The 23,088-nt window shown below is 39.7% G+C and overlaps 2 protein-coding genes across 10 annotated transcripts in view; one reads left to right on the forward strand and one right to left on the reverse strand.

Moving 5' to 3' along the window:
- Nucleotides 1-2,073, reverse strand: part of KIF6 (kinesin family member 6) — a 172,224-nt gene extending 170,151 nt beyond the window's left edge. The window contains exon 1 of one of the 3 annotated variants that reach the window (XM_040552993.1): nt 65-2,073. In XM_040552993.1, coding sequence (XP_040408927.1) covers nt 65-130 — 66 coding nt within the window. In that variant the 5' untranslated portion in view covers nt 131-2,073. The remainder of the gene's footprint in view (nt 1-64) is intronic. The other 2 variants (XM_040552994.1, XM_040552992.1) reach the window with 2 other exon arrangements.
- Nucleotides 2,074-8,408: 6,335 nt separating this feature from the next.
- DAAM2 (dishevelled associated activator of morphogenesis 2) overlaps nt 8,409-23,088 on the forward strand; it is a 208,752-nt gene continuing 194,072 nt past the window's right edge. For 3 of the 7 annotated variants that reach the window (XM_040554419.1, XM_040554427.1, XM_040554430.1), the window contains exon 1: nt 19,160-19,305. The gene's annotated coding sequence lies outside the window, so the exon portion shown is untranslated. Of the gene's footprint in view, nt 8,463-19,159; nt 19,306-19,435; nt 19,496-20,466; nt 20,556-22,662; nt 22,742-23,088 lie in introns of those variants that run through there. The other 4 variants (XM_040554421.1, XM_040554424.1, XM_040554425.1 and 1 more) reach the window with 4 other exon arrangements.

The following is a 23,088-nucleotide window of genomic DNA, read 5'->3' on the forward strand; positions in this document are numbered from 1 at the left end:
GGGCTCGCTCTGCCGCCACCGCCACGGGCACCCCCAGCAGCGCCGCTCCCGGCTCCCCTCGTACCCCCGCTTGCTGCCGCCTCCCTAAGGGCTTCAGCCGCGCGTACACCCGGATGGTTTCCTTCACCATCGCTTCCCGCCGCCAACCTAGTAACGGTAACCACGACACGCTACCCAGCCTGCCCGGCGGGGAGGGCAGCGCTGAGGGGAGCTCGGTGCCCGCCGGGCGCCATCGCGCACCCTCGGAGGGCTGTGGCGGGGCGCCCACTTGCTCCGTGAAGCTTGGAGGAGGAGGGAGCCGAGCATGCGGGTTGTGATGCCTGCGTGGCCGTTAACGGCCATTCCCCACAGCCCCTGTCCTCGGGGGTGTCACGGCTGTGAGAGAACCGAGCCTGCGACAGTACCCCGGGGAGAGCGGACAAGGCAGCCATTTCCCGTCAGAGCTGCCCCTGCCACTTGTGCCCGCAGGTGTCCCACTGCCACCTGGCACCGCCCGGGGAAGGGATGGTTATAAACACTTGTAAAGGAAATTGGAGAAAAATACTTACTAACATGCAACATTTATATAATCCAATAGAAAAATTGTTAGGCTAAAGGTTCTATGAGGGAAACAGAGGTTACAGGCCTGTTGTGAGAGCTTAGCTTCTGGAGAGGTAACAGGAGGGCTCGGTTATTCTGTTAAATCGTTACCAAAATGTTACACGAACCACATGAGCTGTTTGGGGGGGAACATAGCGGTAAAGGTCAGATCACAGTGGTTCCAAGTCACCGATCTAAATTAAGTGCAAGAGCAGGAACTTCGTTGTGGAAGAGAATAGAAATTTCTGTAACTCGGATATGGTAAAAATATGTTGAACTTTTTATTCCAAATAAGAAAAACTAGAGAAAAGGTTTCCTGTCCCAAGTGAACAAATATCTCAGAAAGCATATGAGGAATAAGTAGTGCACCCTCAGGGAATGAAATGGGAAAGTACTAATCACCAACTTAAGTCAAGCGCAAAAGTCAAAAGGGTAAAAATGAAAACAAATGGAAAATGTTAGCTCGTGTTTAAATAGAGAGCAAAGGAAATGCAGGACATTGGAATGTGATAATGGAAAATACTGAGTATCATCTCAGTGTTGCTCCAAAACTACTGGATTTGCATTTATTTACTTAGTATTTAAATGGATAAAGGAGAGTGCAGCATTCTTGGAAAACAGCAAACGGAACAGTCAACAGTGTTATTTAGCAGCTTTGCTGGGTTGTGAATTAACTTGGTAGTGGACATAGAAACACTGCAGTTAGCTATGTGGAAAGCCAGTTTGTCTGCTGCTGTTCAGTAGCTGAAATATGCAGTCGAGTGAATAAGACTCTATTGCTTTCAAGATGAAGTCTGATCTGCAAAGAGCTTAGGTGTCCTTCTTCGAAACAAAGTCTGAGCTGTAAACTGGGAACCCGTGGCACAGTGCAGAGACATGCAACTCTGTTTGCATAGGACTACCCTGAATATGGTGTGGTTGCACAGAGAAGCCAATGAGCCTTCTCAGACTCAAGTGGGTCCCCGCCTAAAACACAAGCCGAATTTCTGAAAGGGAAGAAGGAATCCTGGGCCACCTGCAGTGTGCAGAAAGATAACAGAAGGGACTCACAGTTCTCTTTTAAAGTACCCCTTTTGTTACAAAGCTGTTTCTGCAGAAATGGTGCAGTGCTTTAATACTATGCTCATCAATATGTTGCTTTAAAGAATGACTTCTTAGCCCAGCAGCGCTCACCTCAGATTTATCACTCTCTAGGCTTACTAATCTTTCTGCAATACAAAAATTGCCTCATTCATCTGAGCATCAAAATTATCTGTGCTTTCTTCCTGAGGGGTATGTGGTATGTTGAATGCAGAATATTGGAGATCGGTGGAAGAATTATAAAATAGGTGAGAAACTAGTTAAAGGTTTATCTACTATACTTTGTTAAGGAAAAGATTATTGTTGGACTGTAAGAAAGTTATTAGTGGACTTTTGTGAGGAGACATGTAATATTTTAATATCTTTGTCACACACAAAAAAAATAAACAATTTATTTGCCAAAGGAAAAGCAAAGAGGCTCTATGTGTGTGTAGAAATATACTATGGGGAATTGCTGTGGAAAAGAAAAAATCTTCTAAGATAAACATAAGAACAAATGGAAATAATGTAAATGCACACACTGGAAATCAGAAGAAAGTTAGATGTGTTTAGCTCGACTGGTCCCTTCAAATACTGGAGGAAGCATGATAAAGTTGTGAAAGAGTACTATCTGATCACTTACGTTAGGAGAGGTTTGATACAGAATGTGAAATCGAGAACCTCTATTCCAAAAAGTCTTTTTAAAGATCATTGAAATGTCTTTCTAGAAGCATACTAGGAATGAACAGGCAAATACAGTTTAAGTATTTTCCCTTCTGCCAAGCCACTTGATGGAAGTTAACCTCTTTAGTTCATCTTAATCATGCTGGTATCTCCATATCTGGGAGAAATGTGTATCTATCTTCTGCATAAGGTCATTGTCAGTGCATAGTGTGGAGCTTGTAAAAAAGACCATGCTCTACCTGCAAGACAGTTGTAATTTTTATGCTGTGGGGAATCTTCAGTCAACTTCATAACTGAAAAAAAGATTTGGAAAAGTGCCTATTATTAGAGAAAACAGTAAAGAGCTGGTTACAAAGATGCAAGAGTTGTAGGAAATCTTCCTGTTGATACCAGACAGAAAGAACTGTTTTCAGTATTTGTATTTCCTACAGCTTTGAAGGAAGTCTTGAAAAATGGAGCCTGAAAATGACAGCTAATTATTTCAGATTGTGTACTGGTCTAGAAATTGTATCGTATGATGGAGGCCTAAAAAACTTTGCTTTCCTCTGAATTTCCTTTGAATGTTTAAAATCTGCTTTATGTTTTCCCTGGGAAATCACCTGGTACTTGAAGAATTTTCAGCATTTGCATTTATTCTAAACCTTAGAGATAAGGGTCGACCTTTCTTCAGTTACAGTTTTTGAGAAAGTGCTCCACAGAACACGAGCAACCTATGGGCTTGAAATGATTACATGACTGTGTATAAGATTAGAGTTACAGGATCTGGCAATTGTGTGTTTTAAAAAGCTCAACCTTTGCATTCGGAATTAATAGCTGTAGCATCCTAACTAATCATCTGCTTTCGTTCTTGTAGTTTTCTTCCGATTCAAAAATAATACAGGCCATAGGATACAGTGGAGCTGGCAGTTCAAGGGCTTGTGTTCCATTATGTCACCTAGCAACTTCACACGCTTCCAAATAAACAGCCTTGTAAGTTTTTATAATAGCCCAAACTTTTAAGTCCTTTCTTTTTTTTCCAGAGTTTTACTTTTCATGGACTTTACTTATTCTTGGCAATTATCATGCTGTTTGGCTGAGATACTGATTAGAAGCTAAAACATTAAAATCTTCCATAGATCAACTGGAATGGATGAAGGGCCAAAACTCTTGCCAAAGTGTGAGTTTGTCTCATCATCCAGCTCCTGGAAGCATTAGTGCAAAAAGTGTGTCTTCTACATGACCAGAAACGTTTTTTTTTTGTTTTTTTTTAGTGACCAGAATTTAAGATCTGAAACTTGGCCTACATTTAACTATAATATCAGTTGAATATGTTCTATCAGCTCTGCCAGGAACAGTGCAACCTTTATTTATAAGAGATGTGGTAATATAGAAGTATACATACCTATATCTGAATGGAATAAAAAAAAAAAAAAAAAGACAATATTTTCAATATTTCAGGTATGGTCCCCAGACCCTACAACCTTTGCTTTTTTCCTTGTGAGTTCAGTATTGAACAAATGAATGTTTCCATGTAAATTGCCTTGTTCAGCTTCTAATAGTCCAGCCCTTTGAGAAGAGCAGGGATGTTTCTTGTAGGCTACTGTTCCCATCTGTTTCTTAGGAACAGGACTACATCTTCTTATGCGTTACAGATAGAGTTGGAAACTACTTTAAAATTTCACTGCTGTTCTGATGCAAAATGCATTAATATGTTTCCTAAAAATGTATGTCTTGATAGACTCAGCCAAGACAGAAAAATCTTAAAATATCCTCCTAAGCTCTTTATATATACATACACACATGCATACGTGTGTTTGTTTATTTGGTTTAGAATAAATCCAAATCCTATGGTGAAATTAAGGCATCCTTAGGATTCTGACTGCAACTGGCAGTTTTTTGTTAAAGCCAATTTTTTTTTCTCCCTTCTAAATGGTAAACTGCATCCTTTGTTGCAAACTACAATGTCATAAGTGTTAGCAGGACACTCACATTAACGTGCTTCGAATGCAATGCTGATGTTTTCTGCACAATTTCTCTAGCTCCCTCTCACATCTTTCTTTAGCATTATAGGGTTTTTTATCCGTTATTATGTCATGAAACCTCCCATAGCCTCTTGTTGATCTATCTGACCAAGGGATAGATAAAATGCTGGGTGACAGTGAGTAGAAAAGGCTGTGGTTTGTTATTGTTGTTGGGTGGTTTGGTGTTTGTTTTGTTTTGTTTTTTAATCTGAAAAATGGTGAGAAATGCAGATTCTTGTGTTCAGTTCTACTCAACACATAAATTCTTCTATGGTCATTTTAAAATCTTGCTCTTGTTTGAAGAGTATTACAGTCCCATCAGCTTCAACAGAACATTATGAAACATAATATCAGTCATTGATTTATACTAGTACTTAGTAATCAAAGTCATAGACTAGAAGCTTTGTTGGGCTCTGTGTAAGTTAAGGAAAAGAAAAGAAAGAGAAAGAAAGAAAAAGAGAACGAAGAGAAAGAAAAAGAAGGGAAAGAAGGGAGAAAAGAAGGAAGGAAGGAGGGAGGGAAGGAAGGGAGGGAAGAAGGAAGGAAGAAAGGAAGGAAGGAGGGGAGGGAAGGAGGAAATATACCTGCACCAAACAGCTCTGCTATCCAGTTTAGGACAGGAGGCAATGCAGGAAAAGAAGGAATTAAAAGGAAACAATGTGGAAAATATTAGCAAAGTACTCAGAGGCTAGAACTCTCCTATCAAGCTGTGATGACTAAAATGTTATAGAATAGACAAGGACCTTAAAAACAAGCAAAATAATGTAATAAAGAAGGGAGAGTTATTGGAGGATGCACAGTCACCAGCAGCATGAACTACGTGATAGCTGAAAGGATGATTTTTGCAATAGCTTTCTGAATGTGTGTGCAGAGGGGAAAACATGATGGAAGGTGATTACAACCATGGAGTAAAATTCAATTTTGTAGTTCTGAAGGGCAAGGGTAAAGGCCTGGCTCTGAGTTTCATCGTTATCATTAAATGAAAATTAAGGGTATGATGCAAGGAGGTATATTGATGGAAGCTCTAGAATATATGTAAAAAGGAGAACTCCAGCCAGTAAAATAATCGGCATGTCTTAAATAATGTAAAAATGGAAAGGAGTCAGGAAAGTGAAATATTAGTTTGGAGGCAAAGGGAAACAAAGGTATTGAACAACTTGAGGGCTTTTGGTCTGACCGTTTGTTTGGATGGAAAAGACTGAAGCATGCTCTGAGTGAAGAGAGGGGGAGAGTGAGTAATTAAGAAAAATACCAAAAGGTAATAGTTGATCTTACGAGAAGATGGATTAGGACAGGGTGACTAGAATATGTCACAGGACATGATTAGATGAGCAGATAGGAGCTTTCATATCTGCAATGAGATGGAGGGAGTTGTACAAGAAGACTCTCTATAGGGAAACAAAAGTTTGCATCATAGTCTGAGTAACACGACATGGCTAAAACTAGGGAAAATCATACTTCCCAGTTACATTCATCTCAAGAAGGTGCCGTAGCGAACATAGTTAAATACTTACACAGGCTCATTTGTCCATACACATGGAATAATGACATGCTGTAGCCAGGCAGTCCTGACATTAGCACATTTAACTGCAGAGTTGGTTATCCCTTTTTCTTAGAGGAGAAAATTAAGACATGGAGAAATTGAGCAATGTGTCCAACTGTGCAAGCAGAGCCTGAAGTGAAAATAGAGAAAAACGGTGTCCTCATTACCAAGCCACTAAATACCTTAAAAGACCACCACCAACCTTCCAACTAAACTTTCCATGTATTTGCATCCTGATATAAACAAGGGGTGAACAGAACAATGTACAAGTCAGTGCAGCTGTGTTCATGTGCTAGCACTGGTAAAGTAGCCCGTTCTCCTGGCATTTGGTTTTTAATACTGTTTCCCCCCATATAATTCTGTGAATAGGTGGGTTCTACGCATGCTGACTCGTACAGCATCCTAATAGCTACAGAAAGCAGTTTTCCAAACTAAAAAGAAACAAACAAACAGAATGACTTATAGAAGACTGACATCAAAGCAATGTAAAACTAAGTGCTCTTGAACTGTTTGAAACCAAATAGAATAGCTTTTATTTAGGCATGTTGCAACAGTATTCCCAGAATTTCTTTTTTTCTTTTTTCTTTTTCTTTTCTTTTTCTTTCTTTTTCTTTTTCTTTTTCTTTTCTTTTTCTTTTCTTTTTTTTTCTTTTTTTCTTTTCTTTTTCTTTTTTCCTTTTTTTTTTCCTTTTCCTTTTCCTTTTCCTTTTCCTTTTCCTTTCCTTTTCCTTTTCCTTCCTTTCCTTTTCTTTCCTTTCCTTTTCCTTTCCTTTTCCTTTCTTTTCCTTTTCTTTTTCCTTTTCTTTTCTTTTCTTTTTCCTTTCTTTTCCTTTTCTTTTTTTTCTTTTTCCTTTTCTTTTTCCTTTTCTTTTTCCTTTCTTTTTTTTTTTCTTTTTCTTTTTTCTTTCTTTCTTTTTCTTTTTCTTTTTCTTTTCTTTCTTTTTCTTTTCTTTTTCTTTTCTTTTTCTTTTTCTTTTCTTTTTCTTCATTTTCTGCTGCTTTTTCTACTTTGTATTATTTCTATTTTATCTTATTATTTTATTATATTATTTTTAGTTTATTTTTCCTACATATTTTCAAGTAATGAAGGAAAAAATATTTTTTTTATGGCAAAGTTCTTTTTTTTGGTTTAAGTAAGCCAACTACTATTGCTCATTCAAGTCTCGAATGCCAGATGCTTTTAAGGTGGGTGATTTTGTCACATGCTGATGCTGTGCGTCTACAGTTGAGAAATATAAATGGGTAAGGGTTGGTATCCAGGGACTGCAGACATCAGTTATTCGCCAATGTGAAGAGGCAGACTTACTGCCTGAGTCACTACATTAAAATGAAAAAAAAAAGGTTTGTTTACCCAGTGTCGCTCTTACATCTGTGTCTGGCCATGGATCCTGTAGTTAGTTGTTATTTAGACTATTATCTAGTATGGTTTCACTTAAGACTCCCCAAGCATGTAAAAAATCAGTGAGTCAATTTGGAATTAAATTCTCTTCAAATCTAGGCTAAATCTAGGACCCTGAGTTTACCAACAGAAGTCACAAGAGGTATTTTACCCATCTTTCATGTATGATGAAGAACACAGAAGTTACGTAAATTGGCCAAAAATGAAAAAAAAAATTATAATAATTAAAATCCAAAATAGTAAACATTTTAATAGTTAACAGGTATGTTGCATTTGTCTCCTTATTTCTTCACAGAATCAGAATCTTACTATAATCATTCTCAAGAAAATTACAATTGTTTTTGATCTTTCACATGATGTTTATAACTGAAATGATGAGTCATAAATGCAACAGGAATGCCTGTATATCCTAATGTCAGAAAGTGATGTTCCTAAAGACCTTAGAGGTATTTTTTCTGACAGAAAAACACATACCAGTAGCATTCATGAAGGTATATTATTATTAATCTAATAGTATATTAGGTATATATTTATACTATAGATACAGTGACAGATCAGGAGCTCTGTAGTGCTCAACTTTGCATTGTTCTGTGTCCCCAGGAGAGGGCAGTGGTTTGAAAACGCTCCAGTCGGATTTTTCCAAAGCTATACAAAGGTTGCTTATAATAACTATCAAGTCCTAGTATGATATTTGAAAACATGGGCCAACTCATATACCAGACAGTCTCTGTGAAAAACAGGAGTTTCACTTGTACATAAATTCTTTCAAGATTTCTTCAGAACACAATTTTTATTGCAAATAAGTAGCCATAGGTACTTGCTTTTATAACAACAGATATGATTGTTAACAGTTACTGTCACCAAAGAAGCTATTCTTTTGTGAACTATGAAAAAAATGTCAGTCTGTGGTAGTCTAGGGATATAAGAGATGCAATAGGTTTATATTAGACAAAATGATAGTTACAAAACAAACAAACAAACAAAAAAGACGTGGCAGTAAGGAGTTTGTATGTCCAAAGGCTTGTCCACTTTTCAAGCTTATAAATCTAATAAGATGTGTAAGGACTCCCTACAATTTTTTTTGTTTTGTTTTATATTTACAGAGGTGAAGTTTGATCCGCTGAAAACATGTGAAAAGAAACATTACTTGAAAAGGAAAAGAAACAAAACAAAATCCCTGTCTACTGCTTACTTTCAGGTAAATAATAGCTATTTAACTACTGAACAGAAATCCACATATACAGAGTAGGATCTGTCACTTTTCAAATGAGATACTCCAGTAGTCTCACCTAAGAGAGTGATTTTGAGTGACCTAAGAAGAAAGAAACTCTCCTTCTAGGTGAGTTACACAGCTAGGTTAAGGAACTAAATTGTCACTAGGAATTTACCTTTTAGGGGAACTCATATTGTTTGCTGTGTCTATTGAATAATTTAAAAGAAAAGTTGCAGCAATAAAGCACCATTTGGTGCAAATCACCCATCGCAATAGGAATTAATCATCTTACCTTCATATATGTTAGTCTTATTTTGGCTTAGTTTAAATAACTTAAGAACAGGCAGGAATTTAATCAAGTTTATGTATGCTGTTTTCCAAACAGTATATTTAAAGGTGTACTTTTATTATAATTACTACTAATAAGTGTCCTTCTATTGTTAGTTATTGAACATTTTAAATTTTTATTCTACAGTTGTGATACAAGGCCTCACAGGCCTTACATAGGTCCTAGAGTATGCTAAAGCATCTCCAGAAGCTTAATCTCATGTTGTTGAAGTGAATGTGATTTGGAAGTAGCCCAAATGATGGCTGCAAAAAGAAAAATACTGGGAAGGATTATATAACATCTCAGAAAACAGCTAGACTGTCTGATAAGCAATTCTTTAGATTACTTATTGGAGTTTCAGAATAGTGCTGGGTAGAACTGAATCATGTTGGCATAACACTCCTTTGAAATAATTGTTTTATGTTACAATTGTTAACTAATTTGTACAGTTATTGAAATATTTTCTTTACATTTGAAAGTCTCCAGGTGCCAAGTGTGTAATTTTCTTCCGCTGCACATAAAATTACTTAATGAATATTGGCTTGCAGGATTATTATCCTTCCAGCTAATTCCCAGTCCAACTCAACTTGCCTTTTCCTGGGCTTCTTGCCACATTCCATTTTTCCCTATGCTGTTGATGTTATGTAGGACTGAAATGTGGAATTATCTACAGTTCATAAAAGAATCAAGTACCTTAGGCTGTTGTGTTCATCTATTATTAATAGACAGTAAATGCAAACATGAGTTAACAAAAGGCAAAGGATAAACACATTTAAGCCAGACCAGTTCCCAGAGAAATAATTTAAAAACTTGTCAAACAATTCTTGAAACATGGAAGAGTGATGATTTCCCATAGATTCATTGTATATATTCTGGCACTGTAACTTTTGCTTTATATAATATTTTTTAAAAACTGAATAGTAATTTCCATTGGAAGATCTCAAAGACGTTTACAGATATCAACAAAATCGGACTTGTAACACCAATGTGAAGAAAAGAAGCTGGCTAAGTAATTCGTTGCCAAAAACATATCTTTGCCCCAGTTAGCAGCTTTGTGTTATTCTGCCAGTACAAAGTTTCACAAAATACTTAATTCACCAATTCCTAATTACTCTCCTGCATTTGGGTTGCTTTTACAATCCCTAGTTTGTGGATGCTCATGGCCAATCTCTCATATAAATTAATTATCCTCAGAGGGTTTATTCTGCATGAAGGAAGTCATTTTGTGATCCGTTCTACCACTTCCACGCATTAATGTATGCCAGTAGTCCTGCACTTCTGGAATGGCTTCTGAGGGCTACTGTGTCTGGGCTTAATATAAAGCAGTTTTCATCAGTTTCAGAGTTGGGGAGGAAGCAAAAGTGTCTTCATCCTGTTTTTTTCAACCAAAGCCGGCATCCATGCCAGTGCTTAGCTGATAATTTCTTAGTTGTGATTCACTGTTCAGTAGTCCTGGCACAAAAATACAGTCTCTTTCTCCAGGCTGACTAGTCCTGTACTACCTTTCAGCCCTCATTGCATTTTTCTACCCGTTTAAGCTGGTATTATTTTTATCTGATCACATGCTTAAAGCTTTGGTCTTTTGCCACCAGTCATAAAAATATCCTTTTTCTTATAATTTATAATATTATAATGAAATTGCATAATATTGTTTCTAAATATCAATAACATTATATTGCATGATTATTTCATATATAAACCATTGAATACTCACATGCTTTGAGCATTTCTCTTACGAGCAACTTGTGTTTTCATAAAAAATGAATAAAATAGAGAGCAAATAGAAAGCAGCCTTTTTCTCCCCAAAACAAAAATAAGGACTTACTGCTGAATTTTGGAAATTGTATTAAGAAAGAAGAGCGGGATCCACAGCTACCGCCTTCTGCACTTGTATATGTTTAAATAAGTACAGTGTCTGTAAAGCAATGTCTTATTTTTGTGCATCCATTTGACTGCTTTGGGCTTCCTGACACTATTCTTGAGTGTGTATCTTTCCTGTCCTTAGAAACAATATATTTGCCATCCCAAATAAGAAAAATATAGAGAGACTTTTGTAATTGCCTCCATACCAGTGATTTCTCTCGTCTGTATGCTAATTCCGTATAACTTATGTTAGTTTAATACAACATGACATGCACACAGAAAAACTTTTGCCATTTCCTTATGTTATTCAAAAGAATTTTTCTGCTATCAAGATATTCAGGAAGACAAGCACAGTCATCAGAAATAATTGCCCAGTTGTTGTCTTTAGCCCATATGAAACAAATTATCAGAAACCCTGTCAAATCAGGTACTCCAACAACAGAGGAGGATAAAGCAAGGAAAGTGTTCACGTAAGATTATTCTTCATCATCTCATCCAATTGTGTATTGGCAATGCAAGCACTAAATAAAAATAAGTTGTTGTTCTTCAGCTTTTCCAGTCTGAAGAGCTCACAGATCTTTAGAAAGAGGAATGATACTAACTTCACAGCATCCATGTCAAGCACTCAAATCTGTAATACCCATTTTACAGGTGAAGAAACAGACCCAGATAAATGAAGTACTCCAAGACCTAAAACATATGTACATGTTCTGCACAAACTGCCACTTTCATGTCCTGGCTAAGTTGATCCAAATGTAATTAAATTTTTACACCTTCCCATACCTGCAAAATTCATTTGAAAAAAAAAAAAAGTGCAGGAACAAAGCTTTTAGATTTTAGATAATTTCTGCACCTAATCAGGACATGAGTCTTCTAATAGCATTTTTTATGACACAGAATTTTATAAAATGACACAAAAAGTCATAAAATTGTTTGTTTGAGCCTGTCACCTTTCCATCCATATTGGAATAATCAAAGGAAAAGACAAATCAAAGATATGTAGCCTATTCTTGATACACTGCTTAAAAAAGTTCTATCTGAAATGGTTCGCTACTGCTAACTTTCACCAATGGCCTGTCTTCTCCTATAAATGGGTATATAAGAACAAAATGGACTAATTTGTAGCACATTTGACAATATGTTGTACCTTGGTCTTAGAATATACTGAGCATCCCGACTTCATTCATTTCAAACTGCTTTGGGATTCTAAGGAACACATTCTGGGTGGGCCCCACTTGGAGTGCTACATCCAGATCTGGGGCTCCCTGCGCAAGAAAGGTGTGGGCCTGTTAGAGCATATCCATGAAGATGATCAGAGGGACAGAGCACCTCTCCCATGAAGAAAGGCTGAGACAGCTGGGGATGTTCAGCATGGAGAAGAGAAGGCTCCAGGGAGACCTCATTGCAGCCTTTTGGTACTTGAAGGGGGCTTATAAAAAAATGATGGAGAGTGCATTTTTACATGGGCAGATAGTGATAGGACACAGGAGAATGGTTTTAAACTAAAAGAGGGGAGATTGAGATTACATGTTAGGAGGAAATTCTTTACTGTGAGGGTGGTGAGGCACTGGCACAGGTTGCCCAGAGAAGCTGTGGATGCCCCATCCCTGGAGGTGTTCAAGGCCAGGCTGGATGGGGCTTTGGGCAACCTGGTCTGGTGGGAGGTGTCCATGCCCATGGCAGAGGGCTGGAATTAGACTGGCTTTAAGGTCCCGTCCAACCCAAACCATTCTATGATTCTATGATTCAGGGGAGCAATGGGCTTAGACATATGACAGTTGGTATTCTGGTTTATTTTTGAGAATTTCCATCTTCTCAGGTTTTAGTGAAGTTTTGGATAAGTTTTGTTGTGTGAAATAATCGTGTGGTTAACCCACAACACCATTCCATTACATAATGTACTTACTCTAGTGAGATGCTTCCTTTTCCTCTTGTACTGCAGGGACAATTTTAAGCCCCTCATTTTCTTCTGTGCAGTTGAAATTAATTTCTCAGTTCTGGTCTCTGCGTCTGCTGTTTAAAGACAATGAGACAAAAGAGTTTAGTTGACTCAGATGTGGACCCATTCCTATGACCCACTCTTTCTCTCATTGTCTTCTGCAAAGTCAGTATTTGTCGTTGCCTGCAAGTTATTTCTTAGCAGCTGTCTCTTTTCTTCATGTTTCAAAATTAATTTGCCAATCTTTGTACTCACAGGATTTGAATCACAATTCTGTGTAGTCTTTGTGAAAATAATATGGAAATAGCACTTGTCTTTTTTCCAAAGGACAGTCATAGCTGTTCAGTGTCTCATTCTACTTCAGACACAAAAACCTGATGCTATGTGATATTGAATATCTTAAACCATGGCTAAATATACAGATGCTAAGACCCAGGGGAATCAGCATGCTCTTAGAATAAATTTCTAAAGCTGTTTGTCTTCACCAGAAGTCTGAATATGCTGCGATCATAGAGTCACCTCTCCCCAGTTCTAGTCCAAAACTGGATTCTTCAGATGAGTATTCTATCTTTAAACTCATTCAGTTACAAGATCTGGAAAAGAAAAACATAATGGAGTTTAGTAGCTTTCTGTTTAATCCCGTGAATTTACTCATTTCCATAGATTATTGGGCAGGTTACAGAAACATAATGTTCACAATAAATACATATGTCACATGATAATTTTTCTTCATTTTTGGTATTTAGTAAGTGTAAAGGAGACAGAATACCTAAATGTTATGGTTTAATTTTGTTCTGTTTCTTTTTTTTTTTTCATTTCTTACATTGTAAAATATTATGAAATGCTTCTTGATATTATCAGTTAAGATCCTGTAGGTAGGCTATCTTAATTCCCCCATCTGCAGCTGAGGTAACCAAGGATGCACAAGGTCACTTTTGGCTGGTCTAGTGATAAAACCTGGGTCTCAAGCATAGCAGTCCCTACAGTTCCTAGAATATTTGTGCCAAGTCTTTGTGCTTGTGGCTGAAAGATTGTACCACACTTCAGAAGAAGTCAAGAACTTTCTTAAATTTTAATGCCCCAAAAGACACTTAGGTATGTCATGGACAGACTGTATCACATGCTGAAATGGCAACTCTGCAAGAGGAGAGTGGTATGGTCACACAACAGCAGTAGAGCAAAACTCCTGTATTCAGGTGACTTCAAGAGATGCTGATAACTTGTAAATTTGGTAGGATTACATGAAAAAAGGTTTTGGAATTGATTTTTTCCCCCTATAATTAGCAAATGATATTGAAATAACAACAGTAAAGAGCTTAATCATTGGTAAACCAAAGCATCTGAAAGTGTGGAAGTGCCAAAGTTACAGCAGAAACTCTGCTTGCACTGCTCACATTTTGTAGATACTCTTTCATCCCATGCATCAGGCACGCATCAGCTGTGGCTGCAAGGAGAAATAGAATTGTCTTGAGCTAAATGTCTTGAGCTAAAATGCAGGGAGCTGTGTCCCATCCCACATTCTGCCACAGCTGTTTTACATGAGTAGTGGATAAACACATCCCTATCGTAATGTTCATGTAAGTTCACATGGATTTTTAAAATTTGATATCTGTCATTTTCCAACATTTGTTCTTCCAGCCTTAGTGTTCTTTCAATGTTAAAAGTGTAATGTGGTTAGCTATAGTTTATTACGCCTTTCAGGTTTGCTGGTTGACTCTGTGAGCCACTGATATACTTGCATCCACCCCACAGAAGAGATTTTCTGAAAAGTTGTTTTAAACCATTATAGGAAGTGACTCAGGATAATTGCTAGTCTAATAGGCTCTCTTGGCTTCCTGGAGTATTTTAAATATAAATCCTTTGCAAGAAGAGAGAATGTCTAGGAAATAAAAGAAACAGATGATGCCAGTCAACACTTAAATTTGATACAGTCCACATAATTTAACTCTCCTTCCCAACCAGACTCCACTGATGTTTTATAACATATGGTGATTGCTGTTAACATGGTGTATCATTGGTGCCACTTCTGTCTGTATGTCTTCTGTGTATGTATTTTTTTTTCCTCCACATATATCTCTAGCTTCTTTGAAGCATCTGTTCTCCAACCATGCTCAATCCAGTATGTGTGAGAAAGAAGCCAAGAAACTGTTGTCCCACAAAGCTCTCAAAGGACCCTGGTTAACCTGAATTCACTATATAGTTTTTGGTGGAAAATGAAATAAATCTAAGTTAGCTCTGCGAATAACTAGTTGGGCTGTGATATATTACAAAAATGATGTTTAATTCTGATATTATATATCAGCAGAACAATTCTAGTTTACAACTGTCCAAATAGTCTGGCCTGCTCAATTCTCTTTGGTCTCCTTGACTGGAGCAAAGGAGTCAGATCTAAGCCACAACTCCCGGCATGGGACAGAGCTCTCTCTTTCCTGCCTCCTGTTCTGCCAGTGGCGGAGGCAGGGCGTGCTCAGCATGTGCTCTCTCTGCCTACCGCCATGTATGAGTACTCTACAGCAAGGTTAAGACTGTTGCTAAATTTAGTTTAAGGAACTCAGTCTATCCCTCAGTCTCTGAGTTCAGTCTGCAGTGTGTGGCAGAGATGCTAGTTTGTAAGACTTATTCTAACACTGCGCCACTTCCAATTGGAAGCCCTTCTTTAGTTTTGTGAGCCTCATTCTCCCCCAATTCTGACTTTTTGTTGACTTTGATACAGGAAGAAATGGAGTGAAAGGTGCTGTCTTTTTACTGTCTGGCTGTAAATACTTGTTTGTCTAGTGTCATGCATTGATACTCAGACACTTAACCATCCTCTGCACGATCCCATGTGACAAAGGGAACATCTCACATACGCTGTAGTACAGCACCAGAATGTGTCTCCTTCCCCCTTATCTAATAGACAAAGTACAATCCCTTGCGTAGGACGTGGCAGTGTCTTAGAATGATCCTTCTTGCTGGCACATGCCCATCTGCTACACAGAACCAGCTTCCCTTCGCACCTGATTACTGGCACCTGGCAAACCATGGTGCTGTTCCATGCATTAGAAGTGAAGGCATCTAGGAGATCTGCAAATGGTTTCACTCTGGTCAGTCCAGTAGTGAATTAAATCTGGGCGCCAAAGTACACAGAGGATAGGATTCTGTCATGCAAAATGAAAGGAAAATCACCGGGTGGATTTAAAAGCTACGGCCAAGGCTGTGTGCATCTGAGGACAAAGATAGAGCTCTCTGCATGCTTTGGTGTGTGCTATTCTTTTGAACATATGCCATAACTTTGCATTTCCTGACTTCAGTGAATTGGAAAAAAAAAAAAAAAAACCACTGGCTGAGTGCCAAGGCTGAAATATATGCAGAAATAACATTCATAGCAATGCAGTGCAAGGGAAAAGACAGCATCTGAATGAACCTCATGCTTCAGGGTGTAAACGATCAACTGTGGAGTTAAAGAAAGTATTTTCTCTCTTCTCTCCCCCCCAACCCCCTACCATTTCTTATGTAATGTCACAGTCCACAGCTGGCTGGATGTATCATGTTTTCCATTCTTCATGCTCTGAATCATCAGGTATCTACTGCTTGAGGCAGTGTACAGGCCTAGAGAGCTGAATGGTCTGTTCCACTATGGCAGCAAGACTGGTATTGAATATGGTTTCATTTCCTTTGGTTTATTATTTCGTTACGCAGTACTAAGGGAGTGACAACCAGAGTGGTTGCTCCTGTGAATATATAACAAAACTGTTTTGGAGCTGGGGAACACATGCTCTCTTGTTTTGCCAGTCATGTGCTAGTGATGCAGAGGGTCCTACTCTGTTCTCTGATTTTCGGGACTGAGTAATGCTTACGTTTCTGTTGGTCCTGTGCACAAAGGTGATTTTCACCCTCTAAAGGTGCCTACCTCTAGAATCTTTTGGGAGAAGTACTGTTTTAAATAAATCATGTTTCAAATGGAGCAAATTGTGCTCATGCACACACACACTCCTAGTCCACTGGAGAAAGTCCTGGTTCTCCTGTATATGAAATAAAATTACATGCTGTCTGCAGATGGCGTCATCATGCTCTTCGTATCATGGTGTTATGTTCTGCAAAGGGCTCCTGTTGCTTCTTGTGAAAAGAAGTCTTATGTGATTCAGTGTACAGGTTATGAGTATGCAACCATACACAACTGGCTATACTTTTTAAAAAATTTATTTTGCGGAAAGAAACACAACAGATATGTGGAAATACTGACTTAATCTGCAGTAACTGGAATGCTGTAGCACTTCTGAGTGGGGATGGATGTTCTGCCTTGTGTATCTCTGAGCTAACTACGTGTTAAGAGGCATGTCCCTTCAGGACAGAAATGAAGTGTGCTACTGGGACGCAGGGCAGCTTTCCCTGTCATTGCCTGTATCATGGGTAGCCAGAGCATTTCAGTCTCTTGGCATTTCAGTCTTGCTGCAGAGTCTTTTGTAATGAAGACATCCCAGTAGCAGTTGGGTCACATTGTAAGACAGGCTACAGTTATTAATGGTTTACTTCTGTGTGATAGTCAGAATTTCCACTGTTCCTCCTTTTCCACTCTTTACGAAGTAGATGTATTATAATCCTATAAATTCATCAGAGAAAGCAGGAGTCATGGATAAACATCTTATCTTCAGCTAACAACAGAAGTCTTTACTGTGCGTTTGAAAGTTTATTAACCACAGCAGCTGAGTCAGTGAAAACTGCTCAGAGGTGGAACTACCCACAAGGAACAGCTCTGGTATTTTACAGTGAAGCCCTGAATCGTTCTGCCCTTCAGAATTTCCTGCAGATTGTTATGGGACAAGCTGCCAACAGGCAGCGTCTGAACTCCAGGGCTGATCTTCAAGAAGAGTGTGCAGCATGGCAGGGTAGGGAGTCACATACTGAATTATCCTTGCTAATCTTAAGACGACAAGTGGCAAATGTAATAGCCAGAGGGGACAGTAACCTTGCTTGTTTGATGTTTGGATTGCATAGTTCTAAGTGGGCACTTTCCTTTTACACAAAAAATGTTTTACTTCCTTTGCTCAACAGAATACTGCTTTGGGGCTGAGAACATTTTCTAGCTCCTGAGTCTGCCAGATTCTTAGACCTATCTCATAAGTACAAAAGTGGAAATCTTTTCAGAGAGACACCATTTTCTTTTGGAGTTTTTCTCAAGGTTTTTTGGTCATAGTGATGATACGGCAATGTATGGGGCTAGCTGCCATCAGAAAACTATCAGAACAAACTTGATTTGAAGCCTTTTGAAGTTGATCAGATGATTTTTATTGATTTGAAAGAGCCCTGGCCCATGCCCAAAGATGATGATGAGAAGAGAGAAGCAGAAGAGAGAAAGCATATGCTCATGAAAAAAATAATCCCCACAGCCCCGCATGGTAAAATTACTCTGCCAGTAAGCTGCACAGAAAAGAGCCTTGGCTTTACATTTTGAAATAGCACTCGCATCTCCAAAAGTGGTACCGGGACACATACTTCTTTTAACTGTTTACAAATGGAAATGATGGGGTATAAAAAAAAATAACAGTTGCTTATAATAGCAGCACGTTTGTAGACTTCTCCCTCCAGAAGATGTTGAATAAGTTTTGAACTTCTTAAAGAGGTCTGTCTGTAACCACCACTCAAGGACTTTCAACATATATCACTTCACCTTCGAGCCCCAGTTTCCTCATCTCTTAGATGGAACTACGGATACTTACAGGCTTACAGCCAAGCTCAGCTCCTACGTGCAAAACAAAGAGGTCTTATCAGTCAAAATTTGTCACCACTTGCCTTAACAGGATTATACCATGAGAGCATTTTGCTCCTCAAGTACTGCTTAACATTAATGCTAATACTTCTGCTTCAGTTTTTGCTCTAGCATCTCTTCTACATAACAAGTGGCTTTCACAGCCAGTGAAATATATAGTACTGTACAGTAAGCTGGCATGTACCAAAGAAATAACAGAAATAGAGATGCAAATAGGTAGAGAATAATACAGATCAAAGATCAAATGAATTTTCTGAGCTGATATTTATCTGAGATGAGACACTTCTAGAAGGTATTTTAAAGTTAGGAGGGAAGTTGGCCCACATGTCTGGAAAAATGTTCCAGCTGAAAGGGTTTAGTGCAAAACTGAAAGAGGATGTGGACAAGATGCTTGAGAGGGCTGTTTCACTCCTCTTTTAGTTAAATCCAGTCAAAGCCTGGACACAGCGGAGGGCTGTGGGCTAGGAGCGAGGCCTCTTTTCCAGGCTTGAAGCGAACACTGTTTAGGCACAGCTGAGAGACTGGAAAATACTGCTTTCCAAATGGGGACTTGCATGGCAGATAGTTACATCCTGGGTGTGGATATAATATACCATGGGCAGAAAAGTACAGGGATTGCCTTTTGCCAGGGACTTATGCAACCACATCTGTAGTTACCCACCATCTCCTCCCTGACCCCCCTTGGAGTGGGTTTCTATCCAAAGGTGTAAAATTTACAAGTCTAGGCTTTACCTAGAGAAACTTTTAGACTGTTCATGCCATAAATATCTCTTAGAGGCTGCCTGACGTCAGAGGATTTGGAGAGGGAGGCTGGTCTGAAACTGAAAACAGCAGCAGTTCCAGTCTCACTGCAACAGTACAGCCAGCAAGAGGAACAGCAGAGGCATTTCTCTATGTGGATTATAGGGCTGCAGAACAGGGAGGAACTGCACAGAGACACAGGCACTACAGTGTAAGTGCAGCTGCTGCAGCAACTCTTCTCATGTTTTTGCTTGTTTTCAAGAAAAAATCCCTACAAGTACTGCTTGGTTTTTTTTTTTCCCTTTTTTTCTTTTCCTTTCTTTTTTATTCTCCTCTGAAAGATCCCGAAGCCAGCTTGGCAGCACAAGGATTCAGGTTTGGCTTGGTTGCTTCTCCCAAAGGTACGCAGAGGGGCTGACCATGCAGGCTATTGCAAGACTCTGTAAATGGTTTGGGGTGACGGGGGACGAGGGAGGTTGGGGAAGGAGAGGGAAGGACGGATCTTTGGAAGACTACAAAATTAACTAGAATCCATCTCCTTCATGTTCTGGTATCAGAACAGCAAAATCCCTTATAATCCCTAGGCAAAACCCAACTTCCTTAGTGCATTTCACAATGCAGGATCTGTTTTTTTAACTCTTTAATCCCTTGTCATATTGTGCAGCAAGTAGCTCCTCTTTCCTTATGGGGAGGTCAGGACACTTCCTGGCTCCCTGACAGTGCAGTCCTACCCCACTTCTGTTTGCCAGGCTCCTGATGGTAAATAATCCTAACGTGAGTATAGGATACTGCTTGCTAAGTCTGACAAACTTAGTGCCTTGAGTCTGCAGTAGCTTGATATTACGGGAAACCACTGCTTCTGCAGAGGAAGGAGGCATCTCACATCCAGAAACTAGCTGTAACAGGGTGACACATGAAGGAGGCAGCTGCTGGAATTAAAGTCTCCTTGTGAAAAACCTGCAGAAGTACTACTGCAGACAGACAGTGTAAATCTTAAGGAAAACTAGTGATTCTTTTATTATTATTATTATTATTTTTTATTTTTTTATACCTCAGCAACCCAGAGATTTCCAATCCTGCCCCACAGGAAGGAGGTGTTTTCAGTGGGGCACTCAACTTTATTTACAATTAAAATTCACTGCCATTAACCTTACCTCCTTCCACCCTCACCCAGCTGGATGCCCCTCATTCACCCCCCAGCAGAGGTGGGAGCGGTTCTGGGGACACAGCTGTCTTCCTCGGTGGCATCTTTGCTAATCAGACCCTTGACAGAACCAGCTGGTTTCCCCAGGTGGGTGGAAGTGTCTGGTGCTTCCTGTGTGAAGTTGACATACTTAGCCAGCACTTGCAGCTCTAGAAAGCTCTTTGCCAGCTAGAGCGTGCTTGCTGCGGGCAGGTGCTGGGAGGAGAGCTGACGCCCTTGAACATAAGCATGAAGCTGGGCTGAGAAGCAGGAGCTAAGTGAGTTGCACAATGTAGAGTGGCGCGCTGCTTGGAATTGGCTTCAGCCAACAAGCAGTCACAAGAAAGGCTGTTGCAAGTCACTGCTCCCTGGGCTGAGTTGTTTTGGTGAGAGAATAAGTCTGCAAATACCTTTCCCCCTGGAGGTAGCAGAGTAGGTTGCTGGGGCAGGCAGGAGTGAAGGTGAGGGTGGGGAGGAGGGAGTTTTACAGGAGTCACCCCTGCAGAATGAAACTGGGCAGAATTAGCTGTCCTGAAAGCAACTGCAGGCATGTCCCTATCCGTGACTGGGTGGTTGATGTAGCCACTGTGCTGGTTGATGTGATGGGGTACCTTTACTGGGCAGATATTGAAGGTCTAATTGCTGCTGGGGGTGCCACGCTGTGCAAAGTGAGGTAGATTGAGCTGGACAAAAAGCAACCGTACTGAGTGTGTGTGTAAGGGAGCCTGTGTTCTCAGAGCTGGGATGTACTTTGGAAGTGGAGCCTCCAGACATAGAAGGAGTTGATCTGGGGTTTGCGCTGCTTTACCCTGATATATCAGAATCCCTTTTCTCTCCCTGCTTTATTTCTTACCAGATTTTGTTCCCAGTATCTTAGCAGCTCCTTTTCCTAGAAACTACTTTATCATGTTGGCTGGCAATGTGAAAGAAAACAAATCCTTAAAAACTGTAGTAGCTTGTTAGGAACCTGTTTGCCCCAGTAAAAGCCTGAGAGCTTTCACAGCTGAGACAAGTGTGTGGGAGCAAAGGACACTTTTATTTAATTCAGCACTTGATGTGTTTCAAGTGCATTGGGCAATTTAGAACTAACAGATACAAAACTGGAGAAAGCTGTGAGGGTGGGAAGAGGGACCAAGGAGGAGAAAATTCCACATTTGTGGTATATTAAGCTGACTGCTTCCTTTCTGTTTCAGTTTCTCACTCTGTCCTCCACCCTGGAATCCCACTGGGGAATGACACAACCTGCAGGGTGCTGCGAGTTTGGGAGTTCCTTGTGGGCTGTTTAGGGGAGAAGTTACTCTCTCTGGGGGAAGTATGGGAAGGGGGACTGGGAAAAGAGTTACTGATCTTGCAGGAGATAAACTTAGTGTCTTATAGGAAGTTATGGGCTGTCACAGCATCCTCAAGTTTGGATTCTCTGTACCAGGGAATTGCTAGTTCTTCCACTGGCGGACACTGTCCCTATAGAAGTAAACGAAATAATCACAATGCAGACATGGCAGATGTCTTTTCAGTTTTTCTTTGTGAAACAGAAAGCAGTTCCCTATTAGAGTTTATGACAGTCACAGCGCAACCCTGAGGTTTTAGAGGTCTATATTATGTGTACTGAAATGCTGTCTCATGGTTTCAGAGAGCTGAATAAGCAAATTCTCTGAATATCTTAGTGGCCTTACCACACTGTATCACTTGTCTGCTGCTGTTCCTGCTGGTTATTTTGATTGTGCTCCTCACGTAGAGCAGAGATCATTCAGTTCATCTTGAAATCAGTCGCAAAAATTTTCCTTACCAAGTCCAGACATGGCATGCACTGACTGCATTTTTTTGGCAGGGAGGCACAACAAGAGCTCGAAGGCATCTCTCAGATAGTTCTGGTTTTGCTCCATCTGCCTTAATTGCCATAAATTTCCCCCAAGGCCCGATGGAATCCCAGAAAACCATCTAGTCACCTCAGGCCAGCCATCTGACCCAGCTGTTGAGCAATCAGGGGACACCATTTCCTGACACTTAGGGGAAGGATGTGTGGGAGGTTTGGCTCTTGGTGCTTTAAATGCTATGAATTTTCAAACCTGGGTCAATCCTGTGGTGATCTGACCCTCTCTCTCTTTCCTGCTCTTGCAGCCCCGGGTGAGCACAGCATGTTCCACAATTAAAAGAAAACCGGCTGCTCTAATTTTCATTGGGTGGAACAATTTGTGTGTATTTTCTTCTGCTTTTTGTTGTGTTATTGATTGACACTAGTGTCTCTAATGGTTTTCTGTTTCACCAGCCATGCTTCCTAATATCCCGCTCCTTTGAAATGGTGCGTTTCCAGAAAACTGGTAGTCCTATGACTCAGGATCTATACTAACACACAGTAAATCTGACTCATTTCTCATCTTTCTGCAGTTCCATTTAACACTGAAGTTCCTTCTGTTTGGTACTACTCTGTGTGTATCAGGCTGAGGACTTATCTTCCAAGTTCTGTGTAGGTATTAAATTTCATAGAGCTATGTAAATTAGTTAAATGGGATTTATTAGGATGGGTTCTCAGCCAGTGTAAATAGGTGTGGGGGCTCCCATGTAGCTAGGACAAACGTATTTCAGCTGAGGATTTGGCTCAGTGCCTTCATAGTGGTAATGAGTGACCTGAGGCACAGACAGTGCATGCCTGCTGTCATTTGTACTAGTCAAAGTTTTCTGTAACTCTGTATTGTTCAGAAAACTTATTCTAGGCTTCAATTAGAAGTAAGTTCAAATAGCATCAGAATTTGGTCCAGAGAAACTGAGTCCCAAGTTGTGCAAAGTAACCTGTAATTTTGGCTCTTTATTTTT

The sequence above is a fragment of the Cygnus olor genome, chromosome 3 (genome assembly GCF_009769625.2).
Source record: "Cygnus olor isolate bCygOlo1 chromosome 3, bCygOlo1.pri.v2, whole genome shotgun sequence".
Taxonomy (NCBI): domain Eukaryota; kingdom Metazoa; phylum Chordata; class Aves; order Anseriformes; family Anatidae; genus Cygnus; species Cygnus olor.